The sequence below is a fragment of the Lasioglossum baleicum genome, chromosome 12 (assembly GCF_051020765.1).
Source record: "Lasioglossum baleicum chromosome 12, iyLasBale1, whole genome shotgun sequence".
Classification (NCBI taxonomy): Eukaryota; Metazoa; Arthropoda; class Insecta; order Hymenoptera; family Halictidae; genus Lasioglossum; species Lasioglossum baleicum.
In genome coordinates this window covers 10,288,444-10,316,362 of record NC_134940.1, presented here as the reverse complement: position 1 = coordinate 10,316,362, position 27,919 = coordinate 10,288,444, and the positions used below count along the sequence as shown (strand labels likewise).

At 45.5% G+C, this 27,919-nt stretch overlaps 1 protein-coding gene across 7 annotated transcripts; it reads right to left on the bottom strand.

The window, feature by feature from the left end:
• Window positions 1-32: 32 nt before the first annotated feature.
• Ip3k2 (Inositol 1,4,5-triphosphate kinase 2) lies at window positions 33-27,911 on the bottom strand. 7 transcript variants are annotated; one of them, XM_076434659.1, is made up of 9 exons: window positions 27,419-27,911; window positions 24,514-24,713; window positions 23,659-24,354; window positions 22,341-22,662; window positions 22,030-22,270; window positions 2,868-2,948; window positions 2,207-2,569; window positions 1,296-1,508; window positions 33-815 (listed from the first exon to the last, which is right to left on the bottom strand). In XM_076434659.1, the coding sequence occupies exons 1-9, from the start codon at window positions 27,424-27,426 to the stop codon at window positions 483-485; spliced, it is 2,457 nt and encodes an 818-aa protein (XP_076290774.1). In that variant the 5' UTR covers window positions 27,427-27,911; the 3' UTR covers window positions 33-482. The 7 variants fall into 7 exon arrangements, 6 of the variants coding, with proteins under 6 accessions (XP_076290774.1, XP_076290772.1, XP_076290773.1 ...); XM_076434657.1 differs by having other exon boundaries at window positions 23,659-24,713; XM_076434658.1 differs by having other exon boundaries at window positions 23,659-24,710.
• Window positions 27,912-27,919: the final 8 nt, after the last annotated feature.

Here is a 27,919-nt window from a genome sequence, read left to right as displayed (position 1 = left end):
GACGGTAGCGGTGAAATAAGTATACACGCGAGTCATTGACCTTGTTTTCTATTAAGTGTCGGGTTATTTACAAATGCATGATACGATTTTTAAATACAAAAACACCTTTCGTTTTTTCTCTCTATCACGTACACGTACACACACAACAGACACTCTCATTCACGCAAACGTACACTTTCTCTCTTGTATCAAGAAGATTCAGCGGCGTCGTATTGTAACGTATAAATAAACCTTACATAATTACCGTAGAAGATTAAATTATTTTTACAAAGGCTTTCTCTGCGGTCTATGTTATTGTGAAATACCTAGGCGGCGAGTGGCCGCCGCGTCTTTGGTCCGTTTTCTCGCGCGAGGATTACCGGTGAACGTGTTCTAGAAATGCGAAATCTATCTATGTATGTACAAAACTTCAGGGAGGTGAAGCGACGCACAAGTACCGCGATTGTTTCACTGTGCGTTTGTCGAGCACGGTTGGACAACAACTATGTCTGTTCGGTGTTCCGTATGTCTTGGAATATGTCTATCAGATTGTTCACGCCTATCAGGTAGCCGTCCTCGTGGTTCCCCACCTGCCACTCCGCGTCGTGGCGGATACGCGGCAGGTGTTGAGGAAGAGGCAATGTCTTCGCGAAGTCGATCATCCAGATCCCAGCGTTCTTAGCGTCGTGGACGAACAACAGACTCGAGCCGACGACCTCGTGCGACGCGAAGAACGGAGACGCTTTTAGCGTCGCCTTGATCGCCTGCAGCCGCAGGATGTACTTGGCTACGGCGTGAGGGTAGCCCTCGACAAATCGTCTCAACGCCTCCGTTACCTGCAATTGTAATGAATTCATACAATGGGTGTACGAAGTTTTCGTACACATTTTAGAAACGAATAACTTTTTCAAGGTTGGATCCAACAGGGTGAGTTTTTTCAGACTGAAAAAAGGTATTCGCTTTTAAAACGTGTACGAATACTTTGTACACCGACTGTACATTCATCTTGTTAATAAAATCGGCCAAAAATTAACAAACATGTTCGTAAAATTCCCAATTGTATTCCTCGCCACCCCGGCCCTCTCAATATTAATTGGATATTGTAACAATGATCGTTTTCACTGAAATAAATGCTCTTAGCGAATGTGTTAATTTTCATTGAAAAAGAGACAAGGATTGTTTCTGTTGAACCCTGTGAAATCTCTTTCCTGTTTTACAGACGGAATTCTTTATGTCATTTTTCTTGCTTCAAGTGTAATCTCATTTGTTCCGTATTTACAACGAGTCAGAGTCAATTAGCGAGGTAATTAACAAACCTGTTCCCGCGTCCTGGTCGTTTTGAAGTCCTTGGATGAGCCACCGTGGGCAAGCTTGATGCCTTCCACGCGAAAGCCGAGCGTTGCCGTGCTCGATATAGTCTCTCGCCACACCATGTACCTCGGTTTAGTGACACCTTGCACGCGGCGTTCCTCGGCGCTAGGTGCGGTCGGGTCCACTTGTACCATCTTCTCGTACATGTCTTTCCTTAACTGGGGATAAGCTGCTATTAGACTCTCATGAACCTCGCCTGCCTTATCCATCCGGTTTAACACTTTGACCGCCACCTCACTCATCATACTTCGAATTGGCCCATGTTTTTTTTCTAGATGTTTACAATCTTGTTCAATCTGCTACTACACAAACAACTCCATGATCTTTTCAAAAATGTTATACACTCTATACAGGGTGATCCAGTCAAAGTGTTAATTCCCGAACTCATTTCTTGATAATGCAAAGATGGGGGTTTTCGGTAGTCAAAAGCGCTACATAAAAGATCGTAATCGTCCTCAAAAGTCCTATTTTTACGTTTACAAGGCGTAATTTGCAATATTCGGCAGCATGTACTGTGTGGAGCACCGAAGAATTGTAGAGGGAAGGGAACGGGGCAAGAAGTCTGACTACTCAGATGTCCTTTCCGTTCCTCTCGCCCCGTTCCCTTCCTGCTACAATTCTTTCGTGCTCCGTACAGTAACTTTATGCTTCCGAATAATGTAAATTACGCTGTCGAACAATGCAAATTACGCCTCGTAAACGTAAAAATAGGACTTGCGAGGGCGATTACGACCTAGATTGATCTAGATTGAAAAACCCCATCTTGGCATTATTGAGAAATGAGATGGTGCATCCCGCACCTTTGCAATCCTGTAAACGAGAATCTATCTCCGCAACCCCGCATTAGACTCTGTACCTTGGGTCTTTCCTTGGCTTTGGCGAGCTCAGACTCCAGATAGGTCCTAACGCCGACCTTGCAGTCCATCACGCAAGGATGCTCGAAGTCTCCAAGAAGATCCTGAAGCTGCAGGTAAGAGCACAGCACTGTCCTCTTGTTGACGCCGTCCTTCTGACCAGCTTCCCCTGTTTCAGGCTCGTCCACGCTCCCTTCCTCCGTCTCTTTCATGTCCAAAACACCTTGGAAATCCGGCACGTACGGCTTCAACACGTCGTTCATCAACAACCGGAAACAAGCCTCCTCCTGGGGACAGAGTTTCTTTAGAATCGTCCCTGGGGTTGGTCCTGCTCGGAAGTTCCCTTGGTGTCCTGTCAACTGCACCTGCATTCAGAAACAGGCACATTCAGTTCAGAAATCAGATTCCTTCCATTCATACGTAGACAGCGAATTTTAAGCATTTAAAACGGCAAAAATCTTGGAAGAATTTATTTTTATATTTAACTTTTTCAAAGCATGTATTTTTTAATGCATCCTCTGATGGAGCATTTCAAGATGAATACAATGAGTTATATGGTGGAGGTCGATCAAGGTCAACATCAATGAGTCATAAAAAATCAACCGGTATTATTACTGGTGATTTGATGATATTAATAGAGGATATTCAAGTAATTCCACTCACCCACGGATATCTCTGTTTCTTGTAGGTCTGGAAGAACGGTGTCCAGTGCACGATATTCCTAAGCTTCCTCCAGCCGGACGACTGAAACCAAACAGAAACCCGATATTACTGTAGAGTCTCGACTATCCAATCTCCAAGGATCATCCGGGAACCGGATACTCGAACGATCATCGTGGATCAAACGTGAGTTTTCTCGGAGCAAGGATTACCATTCACCGCGGTTGATGGGGAGGGATGTATCAGGGGTTGTTTAGGGGCGGATGACCGGTGCCGATGTCCCAAGTAGCAAAGGTAATTGCAGGGGGAGCATTTCTGGCGTTTAGGGTAGGTCATCGGGGTGGAATTGGTGGGTATACTTGGCCGTGTCTCTTATGGGGCGTCTCCCCGGGGGAGCCACATATCCTCGTCCTCACCTGGGGGAGGCGGGAAATCCGTCAACAGGATTACCACTTCGTCAAAAATAAAAAAAAGGCTATTCAGGGGTAGCGAGGGAGGTCCAGATGTGTATCGGGATTCCTGACCTCCTCTCATTAGCTTAGGTGGGTCACCGGGGTGGAATTATAGTGGGTATATTTCTCCCCCAGGGGAGGCGGGGATCCGTAAAGAAGATTACCACCTCGTAAAAAAAAGGTATTCAGGGGTTGTTTGTTAAACAGTCAGCAACCTGTTTCGAGGCTGTTCCTGGTTACCTTGGCAATCGTTTGCTCGTTGGACCGTTCCGTGTGATCGGAGTCCCATTCGGAGCTGAGATCGTCGCCACTACCCTCTCCCCATTCCAGGTTTGTGTGCGGCACAACAAGCAACCTCAGGTACTGCTGGTACCCTGAGCACCTGTTTAGGCAAGCTTCATCCTTGTGACTCCGTCCTCTGATACATTTATCGTTCCTCTGTCTGTTCTTGCAATCTTCAGTCTCGTTCTCCGGCGCGACGCAGTCTACAACCACTTTCGGACAGGATCCGACCTCCTTTCGATCCTTATTGCTCGAGAAACCGTTCTGCAGCCTGTCCAAAGCGGATTCCTTCATTTCAGACTCGGTCTTCCCGTCCAGGTGGATTCCTGTTTCATCGGGTTCAACGGTACCATCAATTTTCACATCTTCGTTCCCTTCTGTCTCTGATTTCTGGTCCCATTCCTGCGGCTGCGTTCTCAGAAACGAGGGAGAAGGACTCCTAGAAGAGGACGGCGAACGTCGATCCATGATCGACGTCGAAAATCGCCTGGACACCCTCTTACTCCGCGATCGGATCATTTTTCGCAACCCCGGCGACAGCTTCTCGCAATCCTCCACTTCCGCGCAATCCTCCAACACCGATTTCGAGCACACTATTATCTTCGGCACTGTCATACACTCGTACGCCTTCTGCATCTTCAGTTCAGATGATCTACTGGGTAATGGATTATTAGGAATTCTCTGGTGTCCTTGGTCCTGGAGAATTCACAGTCTCTATCGCGCGATCCTTTTTCTAGGATTCTATGAAGATTCAGGAAGAGTCCCGTACAGTACCACGTCTAAAGATCACCATCAACCGTGATCTTCGAACTTTTAGTCCACGTAATATTTTTTGTAATCAAACTGTCCTGATTCTTACTCCTTTTTCCAGGATTCTACAAAGCTGCACGAAGTCTACAACCGACACACAAGTACTAATCGATACTTATCCAACTCTAGGTCCACTTCAGCTTCGGTACACACTTTCGAAGATCACAGTCTCGTACTCTATCCTATCGCCGAACCGTTTCCCAGGACTCCGGGCCGCACTATCATCGAAGCAGGTACAACGAATTCGACGCAGGACAGGTGGCCGCGTGCCACTTTTATCGATGAGTCCTGCCCGAATGCCAACAGCCTAACCGAGACCGAACTTTCACGTTTTTCCGTCTACGAACGTAAACTACGTCCGTCGTTCGCGGATCTATTTCCGGCGATGGCTGGATCGTTTCTGCGCGATGATCTCCGCGAAAACGATCGACCTCGTCCAGGTCACTCGTTGTCACCGGCTACCTGTACTTTCTTCGTCAACCAGCCTCGAATCTCGACTCGGCGGTCGGCGACTCGTTCATTTCACGAACCGGACCGTTCCCAGCAGGTGTTGGCGCGGCTTGTAATTGCCGTAATTGCTGTAATCACGAGGTGCGACCGAATCGAGACACCTGAGTCGACTGGACACCTTCCACCCACGTCGCGCGTCCTCTCCGGGCCCCGTCCCGCCGTGGAAAGCGAGTTGCGTGTGCCACTTTTTATTCGATGGCCGAGCTCGAGCGGACTCGCGACACGCAAAATTCCGTTGGCTCTGCAAATACGACTCGAGCCTCCCGCAGGTGGCTTCCGACTATGATCGCGCCGATAACGAGCCTATCTGTTACGCTCTTTCGATGCACGAGAAGAATCCTCGACGCTCCTGCGATTTCTGGCTTCAAGTCGCTTCACGTTTTCTCTGCAATCTTAGATTACTTCTTTATTCATTCTTTTTTACTTTCGGTGAAGTTTAAAATGTGATCTTTAGACCCATTAAGTTCCTCTCAATTTTCTGTTTATTCAGTTATTTCCCCACTCCAACGAATATGATCATTCGATAGATCGAGAAGAGGATTCCAAGAAACTGGAATACTGTCCAATCTGATTCCCCTTTTATCTTATCGTCCGTGGAATATTTACACCGCTCCTCCTCCGTTGAAATTAACGCGCGACTTGTTAATTCGCCGAGCCAATCAGGAAAATTGTAGAAATGTTCGATTCAATCTCAATAGTTTAATCGTCTTTTTCCGCTGTTTTTTATACAGCATTTGCATCGACCAGTTAAAGCACCGTGTTTATGTCCCGTTCGATTTTTCCAAACATTTTCATGTAGACGATAATCAGGCTTGTTCGCTAGCTGGATCAACGAGTGGAATTTAGGGAACGCTTTGGTTTAACAGTGCAACCTTCTTCTCGTTAAATCGTTCGCGCAATGTTCGAGAAGAAAATAGAACGAAGCTCGTTTCAGTACCTTGATCTTGTTTTTACCGAATATCTTGTGCAACATTGGCATCGGCCAATTCAACAAGTGGGTCTCGAGAAAATGTGAACGAAGTTCAACAGCTTAATCTTCTTTTTGCTGAATTACTCGCGCAACATTTACGTCGACTTGTTTCTCTGCCGTGTTTGCGACTCATTCAAGAAAATGAGACAACGTCCGATAACCCAATTTCCTTTTTTCCCCTGTTCTTTATGCAACGTTAGGCTAATTAATATACACGGCGGACAACGCGATTCATCTTCCGCTGGATCGAGAAAATAATATTCCGTATTCGCCGTAAAATACTCGGCGCAGTATCTCAATCTTCCTTCTACTACGTTCGTCTTGCATCACACTTATTATTTACGTAATATCGGTTGTAAATGTCGTCGAGATTACACAAATACCGAAATTGCGTACTTCTAAACTACAGTTCGATTAATTGGCTCGTGATTCTGGCCGCTGGCGACCTTCGCAATTGCTCGCCACTTGTTCGTCCACTGGAATAAACACGCGGAAAATGCATCTGGAACAGTTTCGAGTCGAGAACACCTTCGATATTCTTCTTCTCGTGCGACGCTAGTGTTTCTGTCTTATTCTCACAACAGAACGATCTAGCATAAACGTCGACATGAATGTACAGACTGTTCTAGCAGACGCTTCAGCTGAAACTCGAGCAGTTCGACTACCAGTACACTGTGTTCACCGATTGTTCGCTCGTTCATTCGCAACTGAACACACAGAAATGCAACTTGAACAGTTTCTCATCGAACACCTCAATTTCCTTCTTCTTATACAACACTGTGGATACTGTCTTAATTATACCAGCACAACGGTGCAACATAAACGTATTAACACTTCGATTCCCTCGGTTTTCTGCAACATTTGTTCCCGTTTAGCTGTCGCGACACAATGATGCAACGGAATCGTGCAGACCGTCGAGATTCTCAAAAGCTCGTTAAGTCTTAATAGTAGTCGGTGACTCGACAAAACATTCGAAAATTTCGAGTCGAATCGGATAAGTGAAACAGTCTCTTTTTCCAGAGACACCCTGTGTATTCGCGGAATGTAATTAGTGGCGATCCACGTGAGTCTCGGCTGTGCACTAATCAGGATCGCGGCAGGACCTGCTGCTCGATCGACGATCGCTGGATCAGCAAGAAGCGGCCGTTGGACTGGCTCGGCTGTTTATCGGTGCACATTCCAAATAACTGGCGCCTTTGGCCTCCCGGACGCTTGCGTTACATAATTGGTGACGCTCTCGCATCGACGGCACCGCATTTATTTCCATTTAAATGGTTTACGTCAACGCGATCGGGCCGAGCCTCGTGCGACAAGAATCCGCTTCGTAGTTGACGCTCGGACGCGCACGGAAACGCCGCTGCTTCTTAGATCCTCGATCTCGATTCTCACGCGGAGTCCACGCGCGCGCCCGTGTCATCGATCCGAAGAAATCGTCGCTGGAAAATCGGGAAAAACTGCACAGACTGTGAGACTGCGAATCGCTGAGGAAATTTCACGGAATCCCGGTGAATCTGCGACTCGCTGGGAAAATTGCACAGGATCTCGGCGAGGCTGCGGATGACTGGGAAAAATTCCACGGAATCCCGGTGACGCTGCCGGTCGCTGGAGAAAATTGTGCTGAACCTCGGAGACGCCACGAGTCGCTGATTAAAATTGCACGAAGTCTCATCGGTGCTGTGAATCGCTGGGGAAATTTCACGGAATCCCGGTGAAGCAGCGACTCGCTGGGAAAATTGCAGAGGATCTCGGAAAATTGTACAGAGTCTCGGTGGTGCTGTGAATCGCTGGGAAAAACTGTACAGAATCTCAGTGGTGCTGTGAATCGCTGGAGAAAATTGCACAGGGGAATCTTGGAAGTCTCCACTGCGAATCGCTGGGAAAAATTGATCAGGGGAATGGCTTTATCGGTTGAAGACCGATCTCTGTTAATCACTGGACGGCGCCAGGACTTCCGGTCTGGGTTAGCTGATGGAGGAAGTTGACCAAGTACCAGTCAAGCGGATCGGTTCCAGCTTTTCTTGATTGCTTGCGAGGATCGATGCGATGGAAGGATTTTTTGGTCCTCGCCACTTGTATCTTGGTTCGTACGATCGAAATGTGCAGTCTTTCTTGGAAGGATCAGGTAAAAGCTGATTGTTGACGTTTGATAGTAACCTTGCTGTATATATGTATGTGTGTGAAAGAGTTGTTTAGGATTTGACAGAGTCTCATTCTAGAATTAGTCCTGTCTTCTTTAATCCTGCCGTGTTTTGTGGGATTTATAAAAATCATTCGACGGTGTTCTTTTTAACAGAGAACGGCCACCGATGGGACGCGGTATGATGTTCGCGGATGGCATCGATTCCGAGTCGCAGATCGCGAACATCGAGATGCGTCATCGACTAATTAACCGGCGGTCGCAGTCGTCATTAGCGGAGTTATCAGGAGCGGACGAAGCACACTGTGGCGAACGTCACCGTGGCTAACCGACGCGGAAATTATTGTTTATCGTTATCGGTGATGCTAAAGTCATTATCGCAACCGAAAAACGGAGGAGAGAGAGAGCAAAAGAATATCGCAAACATGGAAAAAGAACAAAGACGAGAAGAAGAATTGCATTGTAAAAATATGGTAATTGGGCCTCGTTGATACTATGATCTTTGCGTCACGATTTTTTTTGCAAGATACATAAATTGTAGCTTGTCTTATGCAAATAGCTAAACCGCGATTGTTATGTGTGATGTCCGCTAGGAGAAAAGAGCGACGTGTGGGCCAGTGACCCGGGACTTTTGACCCGTATCAGGCTCATCAGGCTCATTATGCATGCTTCTCGATAGAAAAACGGCTTGCAACGCAGACAATAGAGGAATGTCTACAGCAGAGGTTCTTAAACTGTGGTCCGCGGACACCTGAGGGTCCGCGAAACAATTTTGACATTAACTTTACATCCCCGAACTTTCCGCTTTTATTCAAATGACTAATTTAATAAAAATCCTACATGAAGAAGAAAAATGCCTAGGGTTGGGATGGGGTCCGCAAAAAAAAATGTTGTTCGAAAGGGGGACTCGGACTACATAAGTTTAAGAACCCCTGGTCTACAGGATAAAATGACTCTGTTCTCCCTATTTTCAATTTGATGTTCTGAGATTTAGAATGCAGAACACAGACACTCAGACTGTTTCCACGGTCCCGTCGCGACTCGCGCAATTTCTTCGTGATTTTCCGCTGGGGTCGCCGGCGAGGTGTCTGTTTGAGCAAAACATTTGCTGTCTTCGGACGCATGAATTTCTCTGTAAACAGTGTCTCTCTCTCAGCGCGGTGACGCTCTGTGTCCACACACGGTAGCGACTCGCTAACTCTCAGTCTGTCTATCAGACTCTGAACTTTTCAGATACATTCCTTTCGCTCGGAATTCCAGAATACATCGAAGCCGCGGCGAGTAAAAGATCGGCTCGAGAACGATTGTAACGTCAAATGAACAAGGTAGCCAGCCCCTCGGGGCAGGCGATCGGGAACTCCAAAAGGCGATTCAATTATTTCGTCGACTAACATGGAGAATGATTTTACAGGTCCGCGGAACGTGATCGTCGGCCAGTTTCAGGCAGCCGGTGACATTAATTGGCTATAAAAGATGTAACAAGGATTCCTCTAGAAACATTTGAGATGTGCAATAAAGAAACTTTACAGTTTCTGTTTTGTGATCATGGGTGAGAAAGCTTTATTATTCAGATATTAGATCAAATCATGTACACTACCGTGCAAAAGAAAGAAGCACCCAGTATAATTATAAGATATAATGAGAAACAATATCTGCATGCAAAACAATGATTGATTTATTGCATTTAAAGTATTAGATAATCCGGAATAACACATATTCTCAGAACTATTCAATTAAACAGCGGAATCCTTTTTGACAACTTACTGTGCTTACGCTTTTCTATTAAATATGACCGGGTGCTTCTTTCTTTTGCACAGCAGTGTACACTGACACGGAATCTCCAGGAATTTTTTATTTTTCATGATCTTCAGGAAGACAACTTCAAGGAAAGAGTCCGTAACTCAGTCATTTCTGCAGACTCCACCACAAGAAAATTACCACGACATGTTCAATATATGCACTTTCAACTAAAGTACCGGCTAAAAAGATAACTCCGCGAGAGTTACTTCAGAAAAATTTCTAAAAATTACGGTTCTCCAGATTCTCAACTAGGCATGACTACTTAATCTCCTCTTTCAGGAATCACAGATGTTATAACAGTGATGCAACACAGGAAGCGATGCCAGGATTGTGAAGATTACATAGCAGGCTATCAGGACGAAGCGTTAACAATCTCCGCAAACGAATCACTAGCATCATGGTCATTAATTCCGACAGAGCGACGCGGGACTCTCGTTTCTATAATAGTCGGAGTTGTCCGCGGGATTCTCGGACGTTGTAAAGATCGAACAACATCTCCGGCATCCACGTGTGGCTGCCATCCGTCCCTGATATCAATCCTCATTCGGCCAGTGGCTCGTAAAAGCAGCGTCGACGGGACACGCGCGCGAATTCACGGTCGTTTCGCAGAGTTTCTCGTCTCTTCTCCCCCCGCCAACGCTTCGCTGCCTTTTACGCGCCGCTCGTGATTAATAAAACGGGCGCAAATGACTTGAAGCCGGCCGTTTAATTATTCAATTCTCGGGCGCGCGACGGTCGTTCGCGCGCTGCTTGTCGAAATGATAACGACACTCTGAGAACTTTACCGAAACGCTGTCATCTATCGAATGTCCAACTCTCTCCTAAATTTTTCCGCTGCTAACGTTATGAACCTTCTACCGTCACGTTCGCGACATTTTTCTGATTGAAACGATACCAAACACGATGCGCTTTGAATTCTATTCACTTGTGTAATACGCGATCTAGTGGAACCTCGATTATCCGAACCGATTGGTGGAATACGGGGGTTTGGACAATAGAATAGCTACAATGAATCGCTTTGGATTGAACTGTTTTCGGATAATTTGCCTGTACATGTCGGTAAACATTTCTTGTCCTAAACAACAAAGTCCATGACATTAATTTGACTCTATCTTCAAGTACAAGACTGTAGTCGTCAGATCAAACAATGAAAAAAGTTTGGTCAGTCTGTTTAACATAAATAGAACATAAAATCCTTGTCCTTCGTACAGCAAAGAGTCGATACAGAAAAATGTGATTTTGCATAAAGATCCGCAGTCTGGTCATGAGCAAACATCGAGTCCATTCGCGTTTTTATGGTGATCCGGTGGTGGTCGTAAAACCGAGCACGGGACTATCGGGGTTAAGTGATCTTTTTGCTTTCTCCGTTGCATACGAATTCGACGGCGTTTTGCAATTAATGGCTGGTCCGCTGTCGTTTTTGTAGAATCCACCGGCGAAAAAGCAAAGGGACGTGAAGGAGGAGGGACCGCGGACCGATCAAGGCGAAAACCCTTGACCCAGATGCCATCCGGCCAACAAAATATTCGATAAATACGCGCCAAGGCTTGGCCACCTCAAAATCGAACGAATTCCGTCTCTTTCCGACGATTCGCGCGAGGATCCTTGTTTCTGGATCGTGATTTATGCCCCGGCGACAGCAAGGTTGTTCAGATTGCGGATCTTTATGCGTTTATAGCAAATTTTGCTGACGGCGAAACGAAGAAATGCGTTTTAATGCTGACACCACCCATCAGTGACAGGGATTGTTAATGTTGACTTGCAAAGTAGCAAGATTGCGTCTGCCCGGACTTGTCGCGACTCTTATCGCGATGTAGGATCAAGCGGATGCTTTCAATTCTACAAAATTATTTTTATGATCTTGATACTTGTAACTTGATGGAACGCAGATGATTCCGGTGCTAACAAAGTTGTTTATCGAGGTGATCGGCTTTTACTTGCAGTTTTCAGTGGGGTGTCCTTGGGAAGGTAAACTTGCATAAAAATCGGCAGGAAATTGTACTGACCGTGATTACGATAATTCCAATATAGACTGACTGCAGAATATGGAATACAAGAATGGGAGGAGTAGAATATACATAGAATCTAGAATAGTGCAATAATACGGAATACAGAATATAGAATATAGAATAAAAAGTAGGGGTTGAACAGATAGAATATAGAGTATAGAAATTATGCTGACCGTGATTACGATTGATTCTGGCATAGACTCACTGCAGAATATAGAATAGAGAATGGGAAATGTGGAATATATGTAGAATCTAGAACAGTGCAATAATACGAAATGCAGAATATAGAATATGGAATAAAAAATAGGGGATGCAGAATATAGAACATAAGAGTCCCTCTAGGACCTTTCGAGAGAATATCTAGCTTTGTTTTGTGGAGAAACCATCCTGAGAATCCTGTCGGCAGACCGGCATTCCTCGTCTGAAGGAAACTAGAGCGGCCACGAGAGCTAATTGGACCGAGCCGGCTGATTAGCCAATGGGATCGAAACGAGACGGGAACACGACCGCTAATTGACCGGCGCAGCTTTTCTCGCGGACGACCAAGTTGCATAAACCTCCTCGATGGTGTGCTTCGAGCGAAAAACCAGCCGCGAGGAAATCTCGAAGAATTTAGGCCTCCGCGTTGCGTAGCTTGCGCAACAGGCCGGGTAATACGTTTCTAATCGATCATCGAGCTGTCGACGTCCCTGCATTTATTACGCCGGCTGTCCTGCGGCATACCGAATCAAAGTGAAACGTATCGATGGCTCGAAATTTCGAAACCCATTTCGCCTGGTTTTTTATTCGCCTGTCGAGGGGGCACAATGTTCTCGTTAAGGAGCTTGACAAAAGACGTCAGCGGCCGATCGATCGGTTTCATTGAGACATCGATCGGCCAAACGAGGATCCGACAGAAAGAGGTTCATGGACGCGCGCATAATTAGCGACGACCGATCTCCATGCGTGTGGACAGTTTTCAAACATCCGGCGGATAGCAAGAAGAGTTAATAACAGATTTATTTGATTTCTGTAAAAATTTATTAACACGTTCGCTACCAGAACACGTCTCGTCTCATGAAGTATGAACAAAAGTAGTAATAGATAATTTAATTCAAAGTAACGACGTACAACGAAATTAATTTGGTTTTGCTTACGTCAAGTACAAAATGGTTCATGTCACAAATGCGTCACGCTGGTAACGAACGTATCAAGACAGTTTTAGATAAGTAAAGCTGAAAACCAGATGCTCCAAAAACAGTTAATGAACCGTCATACTTAACAAGAAAATTAGTGTATAGAAATTTGGGTGACGAGAGTGCGCCATCTCTCAAATCCTAGCAACGATAAAATTATCCAAGATCCACTTGATCCGTCGCAAGAAAGTTTTTCGGTGCTTTACCTTTTTCTGTCCAATTTGCGGCGGTCTTCGTTGATGCTTGTCGACGATCCCCAATAAACAATCGTCGCATTTGCAGTAAAAATTGCCACTCGATGCGGAATCGCTCGAAAGCAGCGAGTTGTACGTGCTGGCACTGGTCTGACTGTCCATTGAATCGGCTCTCCTCAGGAGAAGGTTCTTCCTTGGTGACGCGCCGCTTCGTCTTTCCGCTTCATTCTTCTCGTCCTCGCGTAAACTTTGTTTCTCGATCTTTGCCAGCAGGATTTGCTCCATTAGGTTCAGTGTTGGAGGCGATGAGAGCGTTGGGGATGATGGGTGCGAGTGACCGATCCTCTTTTCCTGCTCCATTTTGGGATCTCTGGCTGTTGGAACTTTGGCAAACTCTAGGGGACTCGAGTAATAATTTTATTTCTAATTCTAACTCAAACTTTGGACTTCTAATTCAAACCTTTAGACTTAGCTTCAGATTTAATTTAGAAATTTAGTTTAGATTTAGTAATTGATGTGAAAGGGGACAGAGACCCTTGCAGCGTTTCTTAAGGGATAAGCAATCTTTTCTTCTTATTTAGACATCCTTATTCGTCAACTCTCTTGTTGCTAATCCAACAAGGACATAAAAAAGGTTTCCCTTAAACTCCGAGTCTTCTGTGGCTGGTCAGAGAAGATTCCGCAAGCACCAACGATCGAGTGTTGTCCTGTTAGATCCTTGTAGACGAGCCAGGCAGAGGCTGGAGGTCCTAGAATGCGGCTGGTCGTTCCGCAGCACGGTTTCCAGGACCGGTCTCGCACACGGCGTTCCTCCTCGCGATCCTGTAGTTGTACTGCGACATTTCGAACGTTCACTGTCGTCTCCGTAGTTCCAGCAACGTTCCTCGGAACACTAACACCCGCATCGTGTTCATTGCCGAGTGTCGTGGCAAAAAAGAAGAAAAAAAACAACGACCGTGACACTCCGCGGCGGGATCAATTTCTGCGGACTTGTCGCGGTTCCCGGAGTACTTGCTAATTCGCGCGACGGTCAATTGATAGTGCCGGGGGGAACTGCGAAAACTGTAGCCTTCGAGTTGATCTAATAGCCTGCACCGCGAGCTACGATAGCTCCTTTTGCCAGTTTTTTTTTGTTGCTCTCCTACGTTCCTCGAAAATACTCTACTACGTTCCAGCCCCCTTCGACGGATAGATACCGCGAAAGGTGCGACTGGTGATAAGCGTGATTGTCGATTAGGTTTCCAAGTTCTTGCGGAGGAAGGAGAAACTTTCGAGGACATGGAGAAACCGGGATCCAGCGGAGTGCAGGGCCCGGCTGCACGCTTTTCCTCTACTGACCCGAATTGAGTGCTTCCTGTTAACCAGCCGGCCACGTATTACTCGATCATCTATCGCGTGTATCACCTACATATATGACGCGTAGATCTCACTATTGTGTCAACTATCGCGCGGGCGCGCGCGCGGGCACCTGATCGGCCGATGCCACAGGTGGCGATCCTACCTACGGGAGGACTGTTAGGCTAGCTGTACAATCCTGAGCACTGTGAGGGCTCTGGTTAGGTTATTTTCATGATCGCAGACGATCTCTGAAGCTAAGCTTGGAGCTTGAATGTCTTTGATCCTCTTCTAGTTCTATGAAGCATCGAATTTTAGGAAATAAACCCGTGTTGCACAGGAAGTTTATCTTTTGATTTAAGACTGCATTTGGATGTCTGATAGCAAGACAATGGAACAATTGGCACGGTTACAGATTCTATCAATCTTGTACAGTATTAAAGAAAGTCTAATCTGATTATTAGATTGCTGATCTTTGTACGAATTTATGTTTTTACGGACTGTATTGTGGAAACTAGAATGAGGGATTTGTTGAAGAGCTTAATGTCTTAATTAACAGATTTCTAACCCACTTATGTGTTCCCTGATGAATATATCATCAATAAGAAGCAAGTAAACAATTTTCCCAGTATAAGTCTACGATTTTAAACCGCCGGACTGTCGGCCGACGTAGAAACAAAAGGTGTTCGATTACATCTTCGCGGTGTCCTCCGCTTGCATAATGAACCAGTATCTGATCCTCCGATTGACGTAATCCATTCGCCTACCGCGCCAATAATCCTCCACCTAACAGCCTCTTTGTCCCGCAGAAAATTTTCCGAGCTTCCGCCGTCTCGAACACGAAGATGCGTGGAAATTTTTTTAAAAAACTCTCGAATCTCGACACCGAGCGGTATTGTTCTTAAAATGACTACAGTAATGTCTCGATGTATGTGACAGCAGCGCCCGCTCTAGAGGTTACGTCGCCCCGGACAAAAAGACAAATTGCCGCCCATTAAAAATATATATGTATATATATTTTTTACTACATTTTTTTTTTATTTTCAATAAAAATCAAATCATTTTATTTATATTTTAATAAAAGCAAATTTTCTATTAATTGGGTATTTAACATATCAATATTTTTCTTACACTTACAGCCAAAATGGCGCCCCTAAATCTTGGTGCCCCGGACAAATGGCTGGGTTGCCCGCCCCTAGAGCGGGCCCTGGTGGCAGAGGTGTGCACGAAATTTGTGAACAATTCGTGAATCTTCGAACCCCTTGATATCGATGAGACAACACTAATCTAATGACAAAACTTTGTTACTTTTAATAATTTTTTTGTATCACATGTTTTCGCATACATCGAGACAACGCTGTGCTCACCGTTTGACAGGTACTAACTATAGACGATTGTTCACCGCACTGTCACAACAAACGGATCACCCATGCTTCGATCACCTAACTTTCACTAAACCTTCGCCGATGATCTATGCGCGGCGATTTATGATTTCTGCCGTGACTGCCGGACAGCAGTCATTAATATCGCGGGGACGCGACGGTTTCTAATCGAGCGAGAGCAGAAGAAAGATCAAGAGAAATCAAGAGAGACAAAGAGGGAGAAGAGAATCGTTATCAGTGGTCCCGTGAATGGGATCACTGTTATCAACGATTGGGTCGATCAATAACGTAGCGCTACAAGAAAGATCAAGGCACAGAAAATATCCGAGTACGAGGGATCTAGGAGATCCACAAGGAAGGCTTGGACGAGATCGATATTCCTGAATCTTTGAAAGAAGTTATTTAACATCACCCAACAAAAATTAACTATCACCCATGGTTGAGGACTTTTTAATAGATCCTTTAACAGCAACAGAAACTTCAATTGATAAACCAACAACTCAGCCTAAATCATTTAATAATCTCGTTTTGGAGTTTTGTGAAAAAGAAGATTTTTAAGCTTTCTTTTAACTAAGCTTCCGGTCAAATAGTCAAAAGAGAATCGCTAAGCTGCATAATTACCAAATCTCTTGACCCCTCGCCTCGCAATATCATGTCAGACTCGTGACGAAAACTACGAGCACAATCTACTAAATATGGGCGCTACGATCCCGATAAGAAGCGTTTCGATCTTGGCCTGCCGTGAAAGGAAGTTGGCTGCCTTCTAACGGACACGTTCTAAGTTCTAAGCGGGACTGTCTTTGAGCTGCGCCGCGCAGCGCTCTACTGACTCGAAGATCGCCAAAATGCAATTCGAATGGGGTACTTTAGCAAACAAGGAAATAGTTCACACCGATGAATAAAAGATGGAGAGACGTCTGCCCATCAAGAATCCAGTGATAGATCATAAGTTAAAATTGCTGGAGCCTTCCGATAATTTCTATTTACAACATAAACTATGGTGATATTTATAAAAATTTTCTCGTACCAGACATTCCGATGAAAACAAATAAAGAAAAATTCTCGCGCGCGCGAATAGACGTCATAAAATAGAAGTGTTTAACCACAGACAGTACGGAGTCCTTGGTCATTGTAACAAACGCCGGATACTATTCAACATGAAATAGTCATTAAATTGCTAGAAGATGTTTGTGTTTCCCACTAGAATGAATAATTAAGAATTGTCTAAGAAGTACATGTCTAATACACGTCCTAATTCCATAAACAAAGAGTTTCTAAGGGTAGCATTTCTTTTCACAAAAATTTCACAAGAACAAATGCTTATTTCGATCCCCGTGTAAGGCTACGCCACTGTGGAGTGGGGACGCGTGTATGGTAGGTGATTAAGGAGCGTTTGATTGGCCGGGGGTTCGGCCCTCACCGCCTACCATTGGCTAGCTTTGCAACAAATGGGCGTGGCGATTATGTGGGCGTCGAGCGGCGCTACTATAACGAAAGAACGAGATTTTATTCAAAAAATCCTTTATTTCTGTTGTGCAGAACGAGATGGAGTGATAAGATGCAACAACAACTGCTTATCGGTATCGTGTCTAATCATGTTCCGTCGGAAGATATTGATTTATTGTTGTCAACAATAACACGTTGGGTAATTCAGTTCCCTCGTGACAAGTCTGGTTCCAAGAATAAAAAGTGATTGTTCGAAATGTGGAAAGAGAACGATTTCGAAATGAATTGATCGATTTGAACGACTTTTTGCGACGGAACGATTAGAAAACAAATTGGCACACCGGGATTTCCGACGACCCACGTCCATGATATTATTTTCGGTCGCACCGCGCGATGTTTTATTCATAACGCGTGCGTGTCATCCCGTGTGCAACGCGAATTTTCTATGTCGGAGAGCTGGAACGCGTGGGTCGATCGATAGACGTTCAGAATACACTTAGAAGATCTTCGGGCCGCGATTGTCTTCGCGTTTCAATCGCAGAGGCGTCATTGTTTTATGATCGGAACGAAGGACGAATCGCAACAGAGATATCCCTGGAACTGTTCCACTGGACAAACACTTCATCATGAATTATTTTGTTATGTCAGCATGTTGCTCGCAGATCCTGCAAAAATTCCCATGGCTCTGCTCTTTGCCTTAATTGTAGTAGACCTTAGAATAATTGATTCGTCATTGCTATCTATGTTTTTCTTGTGGAATCAATTATTCATGAACAAGAGATTCACTATTTTTGCATTCACTGTTCTGCTATACTAGAAAGTATACTGTAATCTTGTTCCAGGGATTCATACATCGTTTTGATCGATCAAGAGGCCTGAAGCGCCTTCGTCGAATCTCCTCGAGCACACTCGGTATCGCCGGCTGATAAAACGCTCCGACGATCGATCAGATCAATAACACGAGCTGGGGGCCTTTGGAAATTTATCTACAGCGCAGACAATAGAGTTGCAAAATTTAGTTCGAAGAACGCTAGACGAATTTGAAAGATACAGGTCATCCACCGCCTGTTTTCTTATTATATGTAGAACCTTCGAAAATGCTAGACTAATCAAGATAAATGAACGTGCAGAGACTAAAAGGACCTGTTCTTATCATAGAACCTTCGAAAATGCCAGGCAAAACATGATAAACGATCGTCTAACTAAGATTAGAGGAGCCCAAGAACAAAAATATCGGGGACACTTTGCGGAGCATGATCGCCAGAGTACGAATCTCTATGCAAAATAAAAATTGTCTACATTATAGAAATAGATACACAGAAATAAACCTTTACATGACTTTCTCACAGAGTAAGGTGAACGATCACCTGAAGCTCAGGGTAGCCATCTCCTGATCAGCGAATCCTCTAGCCCCGCGTTAAGGTGAAAATCTCGAAATACCTTGTAGAGCAACGCGTCGCAAGCGATATTCCCGTCGAGGATCTCGTCCAGGTCGATCCTGAGCAGGCCTAGGGGCCGTTGCTTTCCGCGTTTCATCTTCCGCGTCCTCAGGTTTCGCTCCCGGCGGAGACGCAGTCATCGGTAGCGGATCGCCGCGGAAACTAGCAGACCGCGAGATTGCCATCGACTCACCGGTGCACATTATCACCTGGCAGTGTTTGTTGATAAGTGCCCGGCCGGCGCGGCGGCGAACACGCGACGAGATCCCTTCGTGGAAATCGCTGCGGAACTCTTATCAGATGGCAGTCGGCCGCTGACGAACCAGAACTGCGCATCGCTGATCCCAAGAACCTAACCGATTACGCGCGAACACCTGCCTTAGCGATCTTCCGGCTGGACTCTAGCTCAAGACAGCAACGAAAGAGTTCAGGACCGACCTGTTCCAAACCTATCCTCCAGTTCCGGGCGACTCAGTCCGCCGAAATCGACACCCGCTGATAGTACGATCCTCTAAGACCGAAAATACACCGCGGCTTCGAGATACGCTCGTCCCGACCGACTCCGCCGGCACACAATAAACACAGGCCGATTCGTCGGGTTTTATTTAAATCAAGTTCGTCTTCCTCCCCCGGTTTCGCTGGAATTCTATTTTTTCCCGTCGCGGAGCCGCGGCGTGGAGTCATCGGGATTTAATGATCGTCCGTATCGCGTTTCGGTTCTATATATGGGGTCGATGAAGCCCTAATTGATGGTCGCGCCCATCGTCAAAGGGCCCGCCTAACACCGTCGTGTTTGCTTGAATCTTCAGTACCTCTTCAAGAGCTCGAGGATCCTCCAGTAATCTTTAAACGGTCGAGGTACCAAGATCACAGGAGCTTTTCCAGTGGGTTTTGTAATTTGTTTTCCAGTCACATGGAGAATCGAGTGTCGTTGACTGACAATGTCACCGGACGTAGAGTGACTGAATCCTGTGGAAAACGGTGCCGCGAACGGAGACGCTGACGAGAGACCGCACACCACCGTCACCGGTCCTCCACTGGCTCACTGTTACCACATCGAGTACCTCGGCTAGACTGGAGATGCCTCGAGCTTGAACTTTCTGACTCCTTGAACGGGGCGGGATAATGGAGCATTTGAAAGTAAAAGCATGTCTCCGATAGGCCTGCTTGCTCTATTCGAGCCGACACTGGAAGTGACTGGTCAGTTATAGTCAGTGGCATAGTGGAGTATTTGATGGACGTACACTTCCTAAAGGACATCGAATGGAATTGTACAGTGCGAGCCATTTAACTCTGCCTCCTTAGCGTGCTCCTTTATTGTTCATCGTATGAAAAAATGTTTCAGACAAAAGTTATAGTGTATCAGATGAAGATTCATATGTACTAATTAATTTTTTGTCACATTTCTTCTTTATAAAGATAATATCACCTTTGGTCGTTTACGTAGCGGGAAGTTTAAGAAAATGTCAAAGTGTGCCACATATTTTTATGAAAAAGCAAGATAACAAAATAACTAATTAGCACAATTTGAACCCCTCTCGATACTGTGCAATTTTCCTATGAAACATTTATACATGTAACGAACGGCTAACGAGTTACTTTAGGAGAAAGAGTTAACTACCGTGCTTAGCTTTACCGAAATACTGATTCGTGAAAAGCTATTGTTTCAGTATCAAATATTATGCGAGTCACAAGTTTATAACACTATACACAGACTAGATTGCTAAAGCTGATCACAAGGGATTAACTATGACGAGGAGTACACTTAAAAATTCATTATTCTTGTATGAATAATTGAAATAACACGACCGACTGACGTAACAAGATGATGCAGTTCTGCCAAGGTAAAATTGCACGAATTAGCATTGATCTCATTTCTTCCATCGCCAAAGAAACATACAAAATTCATTTAAATCGCTCGGTTAACATCCTGCCAAGTTTACGCTAGAATCGAGCCCAGAACAAGGATCAAATTCGTCGTAGCCAGTTTTGCTCGACTACTATCGCCGCGAATCCGGTTTCCAAGCTCGATTCCACGCTCGCGGAGAGGAAAGGCGCAACTAGTGACGTCAAACAATTGTGGAATTTACAACGGTGTTTATAAGCCGTGGTTCTCGCCAGGTGATAGCTGGGCTACGTCAGAGCCGTTGCCTATTCAAGCGTCGCTCGTTCTATTTGCTAGATAAAAGAAACTAATGAATACTATCCCGGTCCCTCGTTCTGACATTATAAAGTTCCCCGAAACTCTTTACCAATCTTCCACGTGGATCGGAGAAAGATGAATTCATGGGATACAGAAGACAAGGAAGAGAATCAACATCGGCTGCAGCGTTCCTTGGTCGCGTGTACGTCATTGTAACCCACGCAAAGAATGCACAAAGCGAGCGTGCACGTGCGCGACGGGTTTGTAAACACGTTGATCCATCCGTATGGAAAACGAGTATGCAGAGACAGGGCCAGGTAAATACGCACGCTGCTCCGTACAAAGGATAGGCATGCATAACAGATTCCTCTGTTCGCTACATTGTCGCGAGCCTCATTTCAGAAAATAGCGACGCGTGTCGTCTCATTCGGCGTGCTCTCTTCTAGGAAAACGTTCTCAGAGGTCATTCCGCGCCGCTATCAATTTCTTTCGCTCGCCGAAACGCTCGGGAATAATTCTCGTGATAAAAATAAGCCTCCAAACTGGAAGAGAACGCGCACGCGAAATGCAGATAAAGCTGAGCCTCGCCGTGGTCGCGGTCACGTTCCCGTTTTCATTAAGCGTCCCTAAATACCGACGTGAATTCCGTATTCGTCGTATGAACGGTTCGTTTGTTCGCGAACTGGAGCACAAGCGTGACGTTGCGTAAGATAAATTAGCCGCGTGTTCGCCGGACGGCTAACGAGAGCCTGTGGTGGTGGCGGTGTCGCGCTAAACATAGCTTTTTCCTTCGGTGTAACATTGAAATATTTATACACCTGCAATGGGAATACGTCAGAACGGGCCGGACAACCGTGCCGTTCATTAAATTTATGGTAATTTTATTTATCTTCTCCCGCCGCTCCTTGGTTTCATAGAATCTCTCCCTTTGAAATAGTTCCGGGCTCGTTGCGGTGCGAGATACAACCGGAGTTCTTCGAGCTGGGTTTCTGGGAACCGAGACGCATCCTCCGCGATTCTTTCTCTATTCTTCCTCTCTTATCTGAACGGGGAAAAGCGATAACGGTAATTTTACACTTACTCTGGGCTTCTGTTGCGGCTGATCGGTCACGTCGGACTCGTCGCCGCTGAGACTGGAGGTCGTCGAGCAATCAGAAATCTTTCTCGAAGGAGGGATGTCCAGGAACTCGATCTTCGACTTTTCTTGCAGTTCCTGAGTGTTCTCTTGAGTATATTGTAACAGCTGAGAGTCCAGCTTCGAGTAATAGGAGTTTGTCGAGTCTAGACAGGAGTTCCGCCTGTTCCCAGATTCATTATAGTTCCTAAATAAAATGTTTCAATGTTAGATACAGCAGAAGCAAAGTGGTATCGACAGAATTCTGAATAGGATACCTTTGAGCAGTAGCATTCATAGAATCAAGGCACAAACAACAAGAGTCTGAATGCCTCCTACTGCGACAAACACCCAGGAATTGATTGTCCAAGGACTCTCTAATCTCATCGCAGTCTAAGCAGGAACAGCTGCTAGCTTGGCTAGGTGTGCCACTGGTTCCCTCGTACTTCTCAAGCTCTAGGTCATTTCTTTCCAACTTCTCGTCAAGATAAGAATAATCTGAGTAGTCACTAACAACCACACTCGGCGTTCTCCAGTATCTGGGCCTCCCTTCATTGTGTTCAGCCTCGCTTCCTTCCACTGCATTCGTACTGTCCCAGCCTGCAGACAATATTAATTATATTGAACAATATTATGTATTTCTTACATTAGAATATTAAGGAGAAAGGCTTTTCTAACACATATTCAGTTAAGCTTAAAACAAGATCAATTGAACTTAAAGTCAGTGCAAAAGTTTTAAAAGACATTGTAGCTCTCACTTGTTAATTCATGCTTTCTAGAAGGCTGTCAGGTCATCTTTATTCAAGAATTTGCAAATAGAAAAATCATGAATAATTTATCCTTTCTTGGGACTAATATTTAAAAGTGTAACCTTTGGTGTGTTGATGACTGTTCAAAAAATAGCCGATAAGTAGTGTTAATAGGCCTTCAGTGGCTAAGACATTAACATTGACACATTGAATATGCTGGCTAATTATTGAGTGCTGAAAACCTTGATGCTTTCGACCACACTGTTTACATTGTATTAAGTTAGTGCAGAAATTCATGCGCGATTCCTCGTTGTATTTTAATACGAAATCGAGCACGAACTTTTGCACTGACAGTTTGCTAGACATTTTTATACACTTATTATGTATATATGCATTTTAGCAAAAAAAGATCATACGTCAAAGTTGAAAGAAAGAAGCGACAACAGGTGCCTCGAAACGTTTAATATTATTTAAATTAACGCGGGGCCGGGGTGTACTTACAATGTCCTGGAACAAATGAAGTGAATCGACAGTATTGTACCGAAATAAATCGTCCAAAATATGCAAGCTAAAAGACTGGAGAGAGGACTAACGAGAACATTGCAAAACGGAGTCCCACTTATTTACGTGATCCTGTGGCGGTTTCGAACGTGCCACGGTAAAAAAGGGAAAATGGAGAACAATGACGTCAGAGAGCGCGCCGCGCGTGGATCAGGGGGACGTGTTTTGAACGGACGTGCCCCCTCTCGCGCCGCTAGGCAAGGCAAGGCAAGGCAAGGCGCAAGCAACTGGTGTCACGGCATCGGACGATCGACGTGCGTATGTATATCGCATGCATCCCCCTCACCTTTGATTTGATCCTCGTCGCTCAAGACCGCGCTGTCGGAGCTACAGCATCTAGTGACCCGTAGTTTGTGCCGTTTGAGCTGGTGTGTGGTAGTCAACGAGGCTAGGTCCTCGTCGCTGGCTGCAGCGGAGTCGAGACTCCAACACCGTGCGACGGATCCCCTCCTCCGTTCTGGATCGGCCTCGATCCCCTCGTCGCTCTGGGGACTTTTGCTGAGTGACCTGACCACCGGCATTCGTACGGTGTCGAACTCGTCGTAGGTCTCGTTCGCTTCGACCGGGTCAACAACGGTGGTCTCCTGATTTTGCTGTTGCTGTTCGCGGACCGGTTGGTTTTTGGACCTCATCGCGTGGCCGGCCTCCTCGCCGGCTTCCGTACGATCACCGAACAGCCGCTCGAAACCGTGCACCAGCTCGCATACCGACGAACCACCCTCGCACTCGGCGACGTACTGATTCTCCACGATACCGACGCGCCGTTTCCTCTGCCCGCCGGCCGTGCTACTCGAGACGTTGTTCCGTTTCCACGACGCTTCCTCCGCGCCTCGGATCAGCTCCCGCTCCTCAGACTCGGGTCCCTGCTGCTGCACAGCTCGCGACAGCTGTTTCGACTGTTGCCGACGTCTCAGCACCGCGTAGCTGCCCTCCTCATCGCGTCGACCCCGGTCCCGGGAGGATTCCCATCGTCCTCTCCGCACTAGGTCGCCAGACGTTCGATTTGAAATACGGGAGACGCATCGCGCACCGTGCCTGAACCAATCGCGACCACGGCGTCGACGCTGGCTCGGCCAGCCGCCATATTGAATTCCGTAGACCACGCGGCAGCTAGACGGATAACGTACGTCGATCATCTGACCTGGTTTCGACGATCGGGCACGGGGCGACTTTGAGCGATTTCTTTCCCGATCGAAGCCAGCCTCGTCCACTTTCCGCACTCTTTTCTTCTCGATCGTTGCACATTTGTCACCGACAGGATCGCCGGCCTCCTCGTCGTACGTTATTTGAACGATCTTCGAGAAGTTCACCCTCTTTTCGATCGGGTCCCTTCTCGCACTGCTAGCCGTGTTGTTTTGCCGGCGAGACACGGATCACATAGAAACAAATCGAAAAGCAAGTTACAAGCAGATCCTAAATATAGTGAAAATGTTCATATTAATTTTTTTTTTAATAAAGTTATTGTATACGCTTAAACACGAATAAATGGAGCTATTACAAACAATACATTTAGAATGATCCGTTGTTTAATAAAATCACAGTAACCAGCACTGTCTACCAAAAGGATATTCCGCAGCGTTGTATAATACAAGGACGTTCACAGCAAAGTATATATATATAAGTACCCAATTAAAGGACGTAGGATTTCATTTGTCAACACGTGCGACGACATTGTGTGACGATGTCGGATCGCGGCTCGGACGAAACGAGATGGAATACAACTTGGAACTGAGATTCGAATTGATTTGGTAATGATTCGTATTTATCGCACAGTCATCGCTAGAAAATACAAAAATAAAGAAGCAGTGTTTACGCTTGTACCAGCGTAGAGTATAGCGAGAATAAACGATGGTGTGAATTTAAATGTAACCCTGAAAGATAAATGAACCGCAGCATCGTGCTGTTTTACAAGAAGGAATTGAAAGTTTGTGCTCATTATTTCACTGGTATATATATAGCATGATTCCCGTGTGTTTACTATTGCGTCCCACTTTAGGAATACACAATGGCCTTTAGGCCAAGTTCGAAAACAATTCCTCAATAGTACGGCCGGTATTTTGCCTTCCGAATACAAATCTTTCGAATAGTCAATCGTAGCCCATTGTTTTCGAAATTTAATCGCGCGCACGCTCGCCGGTATTTATTTTACAACGCAAACCTATTTTTGGCGCGGTTACAGTATAAACGAAGATGTAATAACATTATACATGGCACGATGTTGCCATCAGCGTGATCATCGCGAATTTTTTATTCCACCGAAAGGTAAAGACTAAAAATAACTAAGAACAATGTTCTCACTTTAAAAAAAAAACAGTGCATATATAGCTAGACTGAACGCTGTGACTACAAAGAAACATATTTCCTATCCATCGTGCGTGTCAAAGTTCCCCCCTAAAAAAGTACTCGTCCGACGACAAAGTGGTTTTATGATAATACGCTCGCCCGAAGGGACATAAATTTTTCTAATACCAGCGCAGTCATTACGAGCGCTTATCTAATCTCGGAATAATACTATTACATGCCTAGCTGTTCCCTATACGAAAAGGTCATTATTATTTTACGCTTCGAGCTCTTCTACGGACATAATCCAAAATCGCGTCCTCACGGATAGATCTAACGCTTCGAAGATCGCTGTTCTCGAGACTGATACAGAAAGAGAGTGAGGAAAGGATTATTTTTCGCGAGACGGCTCGTCCGTGCAAAAGTCAAGGACCGAGTATCCGGGTCGAAGAAATGCGGAGGGAAAGATGCATGGAAGAGGTATGCCAGGGTTGCTCCTTGCTCCTGCGATTGACGTCACAAGTGCGTCATCGGAGGCAAAGAAACAAGAAAGTGCGATTGAATGATCGCGCGGCGGTTACAGCGGCCGCGTACCGCTGCTCTCGTGTATCGTTGCTTCTTTCTCTTTCTCGACAAACGGTCCATTATCTCGTCAGTTCAAGTGCCCCTTGGCCACTTGAGCCTATCTGTGCTACGACCGTTCGTACGTTCGTGCGTTCGCTCATTCGTTCGTTCGCTCGTTCGTTCGTTCGTTCGTTCTTTCGTACGTTCGCTCGTACGTTCGGCTGTTTCATTGTACGAAATAGCTGTGCACCGCAACGAGCGGAATTACCATGCCTTTTTGTTCTTTTTCCCCGTCTCTCCTCTTTTTCTATCGCCCACGCATCAGTTTCCAGCGGCAGGGAACCGTTTCCGACTGCACCCAGCGCAACGCTGCAAACCGCGAGATAAGATTGCAAAACAGGAGGTCCGTTGTCATTTTTACAGCCCGGAAACGAGTAAATAGAACGCCGTCTACGCGAATTCGACAAAAAGCTGCGACTACTCCCCCCTGGTTTTTAGGAATTTTAAAAGGACAGGTTAATCGATAAAAATATATTTTCCATTTCAGTTTAATGTTCAGTTAGAGTTAGAGATTTAGAGGATTCAGAGACGCTGGGAGCTCCGTTCGCGCGGGAATAATCGTGACGAAATGTGGTCTGATTATGTCTCGGATTTCGCATAAGCAGATAAGGTTATTCGAAAATAGACGCGCGTTAATTCGTATGGGATTCGGATGTCGGTCGCTTGTCTCGTATTTGGGAGTCTATAGAAAAATTTGGTAGATATAAGCTAAAACGATTTCATGGCCTTTCTATTTGGGAATTCAAAGATGATTCGCGCGGAGGAAGGCTAGACGAGGCTGTGCAGCCAGGCTCATATTTGTGACGAAATCGGGTCAATGTCGGCCCAAGGCTAATGACTCGTTCGTGTTCCAGATAAGCAATAACAAATTGTGCTATTATACTAAACATTAGGTAGCCGATGCTCCGCGTACAATTCGTACATTTTATAATTGAACAGTCGACGGGTTTTTCCGTGGGAACGTAAAAAATCGTAAACAACAAAAATTTAAGCTCTCTGCGAATATTGCAATACGTTAACTACGTAATGGCTTCTGACGTAATTTTAATGACGCGGGAAAGATTCGCACGATAACAAAAATGCGTTGCTAGCGTGCACAAGATAAATAAGAGGAAAATATGCTTTCGATTTTCACGTCTTACCTGTCCATCCCGATGTTGTATTCCGCATTTTATTCAGGACCGATAACATGAGAACGATTTCGAGCGACCATCGAATTTGGTGTACAAGAGAATTGCGAAATTTTAAAAGAGAAATAATTGATTCGCAACAGATCGTTCGATGCTAACAAGCAACACGTCGACGACGCGATACGATTCGTTTCTTGTGCTTGGAATTCAAGGAATTCGACCGGACGTCCTCGGCGTTCATTATCGGTCGCAATCACCACGGGTGTTAATTTTCGATCGTGGTAACTGGATGGAGCAATGTGTGCGATGATTGTACGTCAATCGTAGCTGATGGCTGACTGAACTCGAGATTTGAACTTGACCACTCCGCGGTGACCACCTATACACGAGTTCCTGTGTAAAAGGAGGGGATCGATTGCATTGAAATCAGTTCTCCCATAAGGGAAGGTTTACACCTACGATTGACGCAAACTTGTAATTATGATACCACGTAAACCGCTAGGTTCATATGAT

Bases quoted from the DNA above. Each gene is read 5' to 3' on its own strand.
- Ip3k2 (XM_076434657.1), bottom strand. The intron at 2,570-2,867 runs GTGAGTGGAATT...TTCTGAATGCAG, and splicing joins AGAAACAGAGATATCCGTGG to GTGCAGTTGACAGGACACCA. The intron at 816-1,295 runs GTTTGTTAATTA...TTACAATTGCAG, and splicing joins CGACCAGGACGCGGGAACAG to GTAACGGAGGCGTTGAGACG.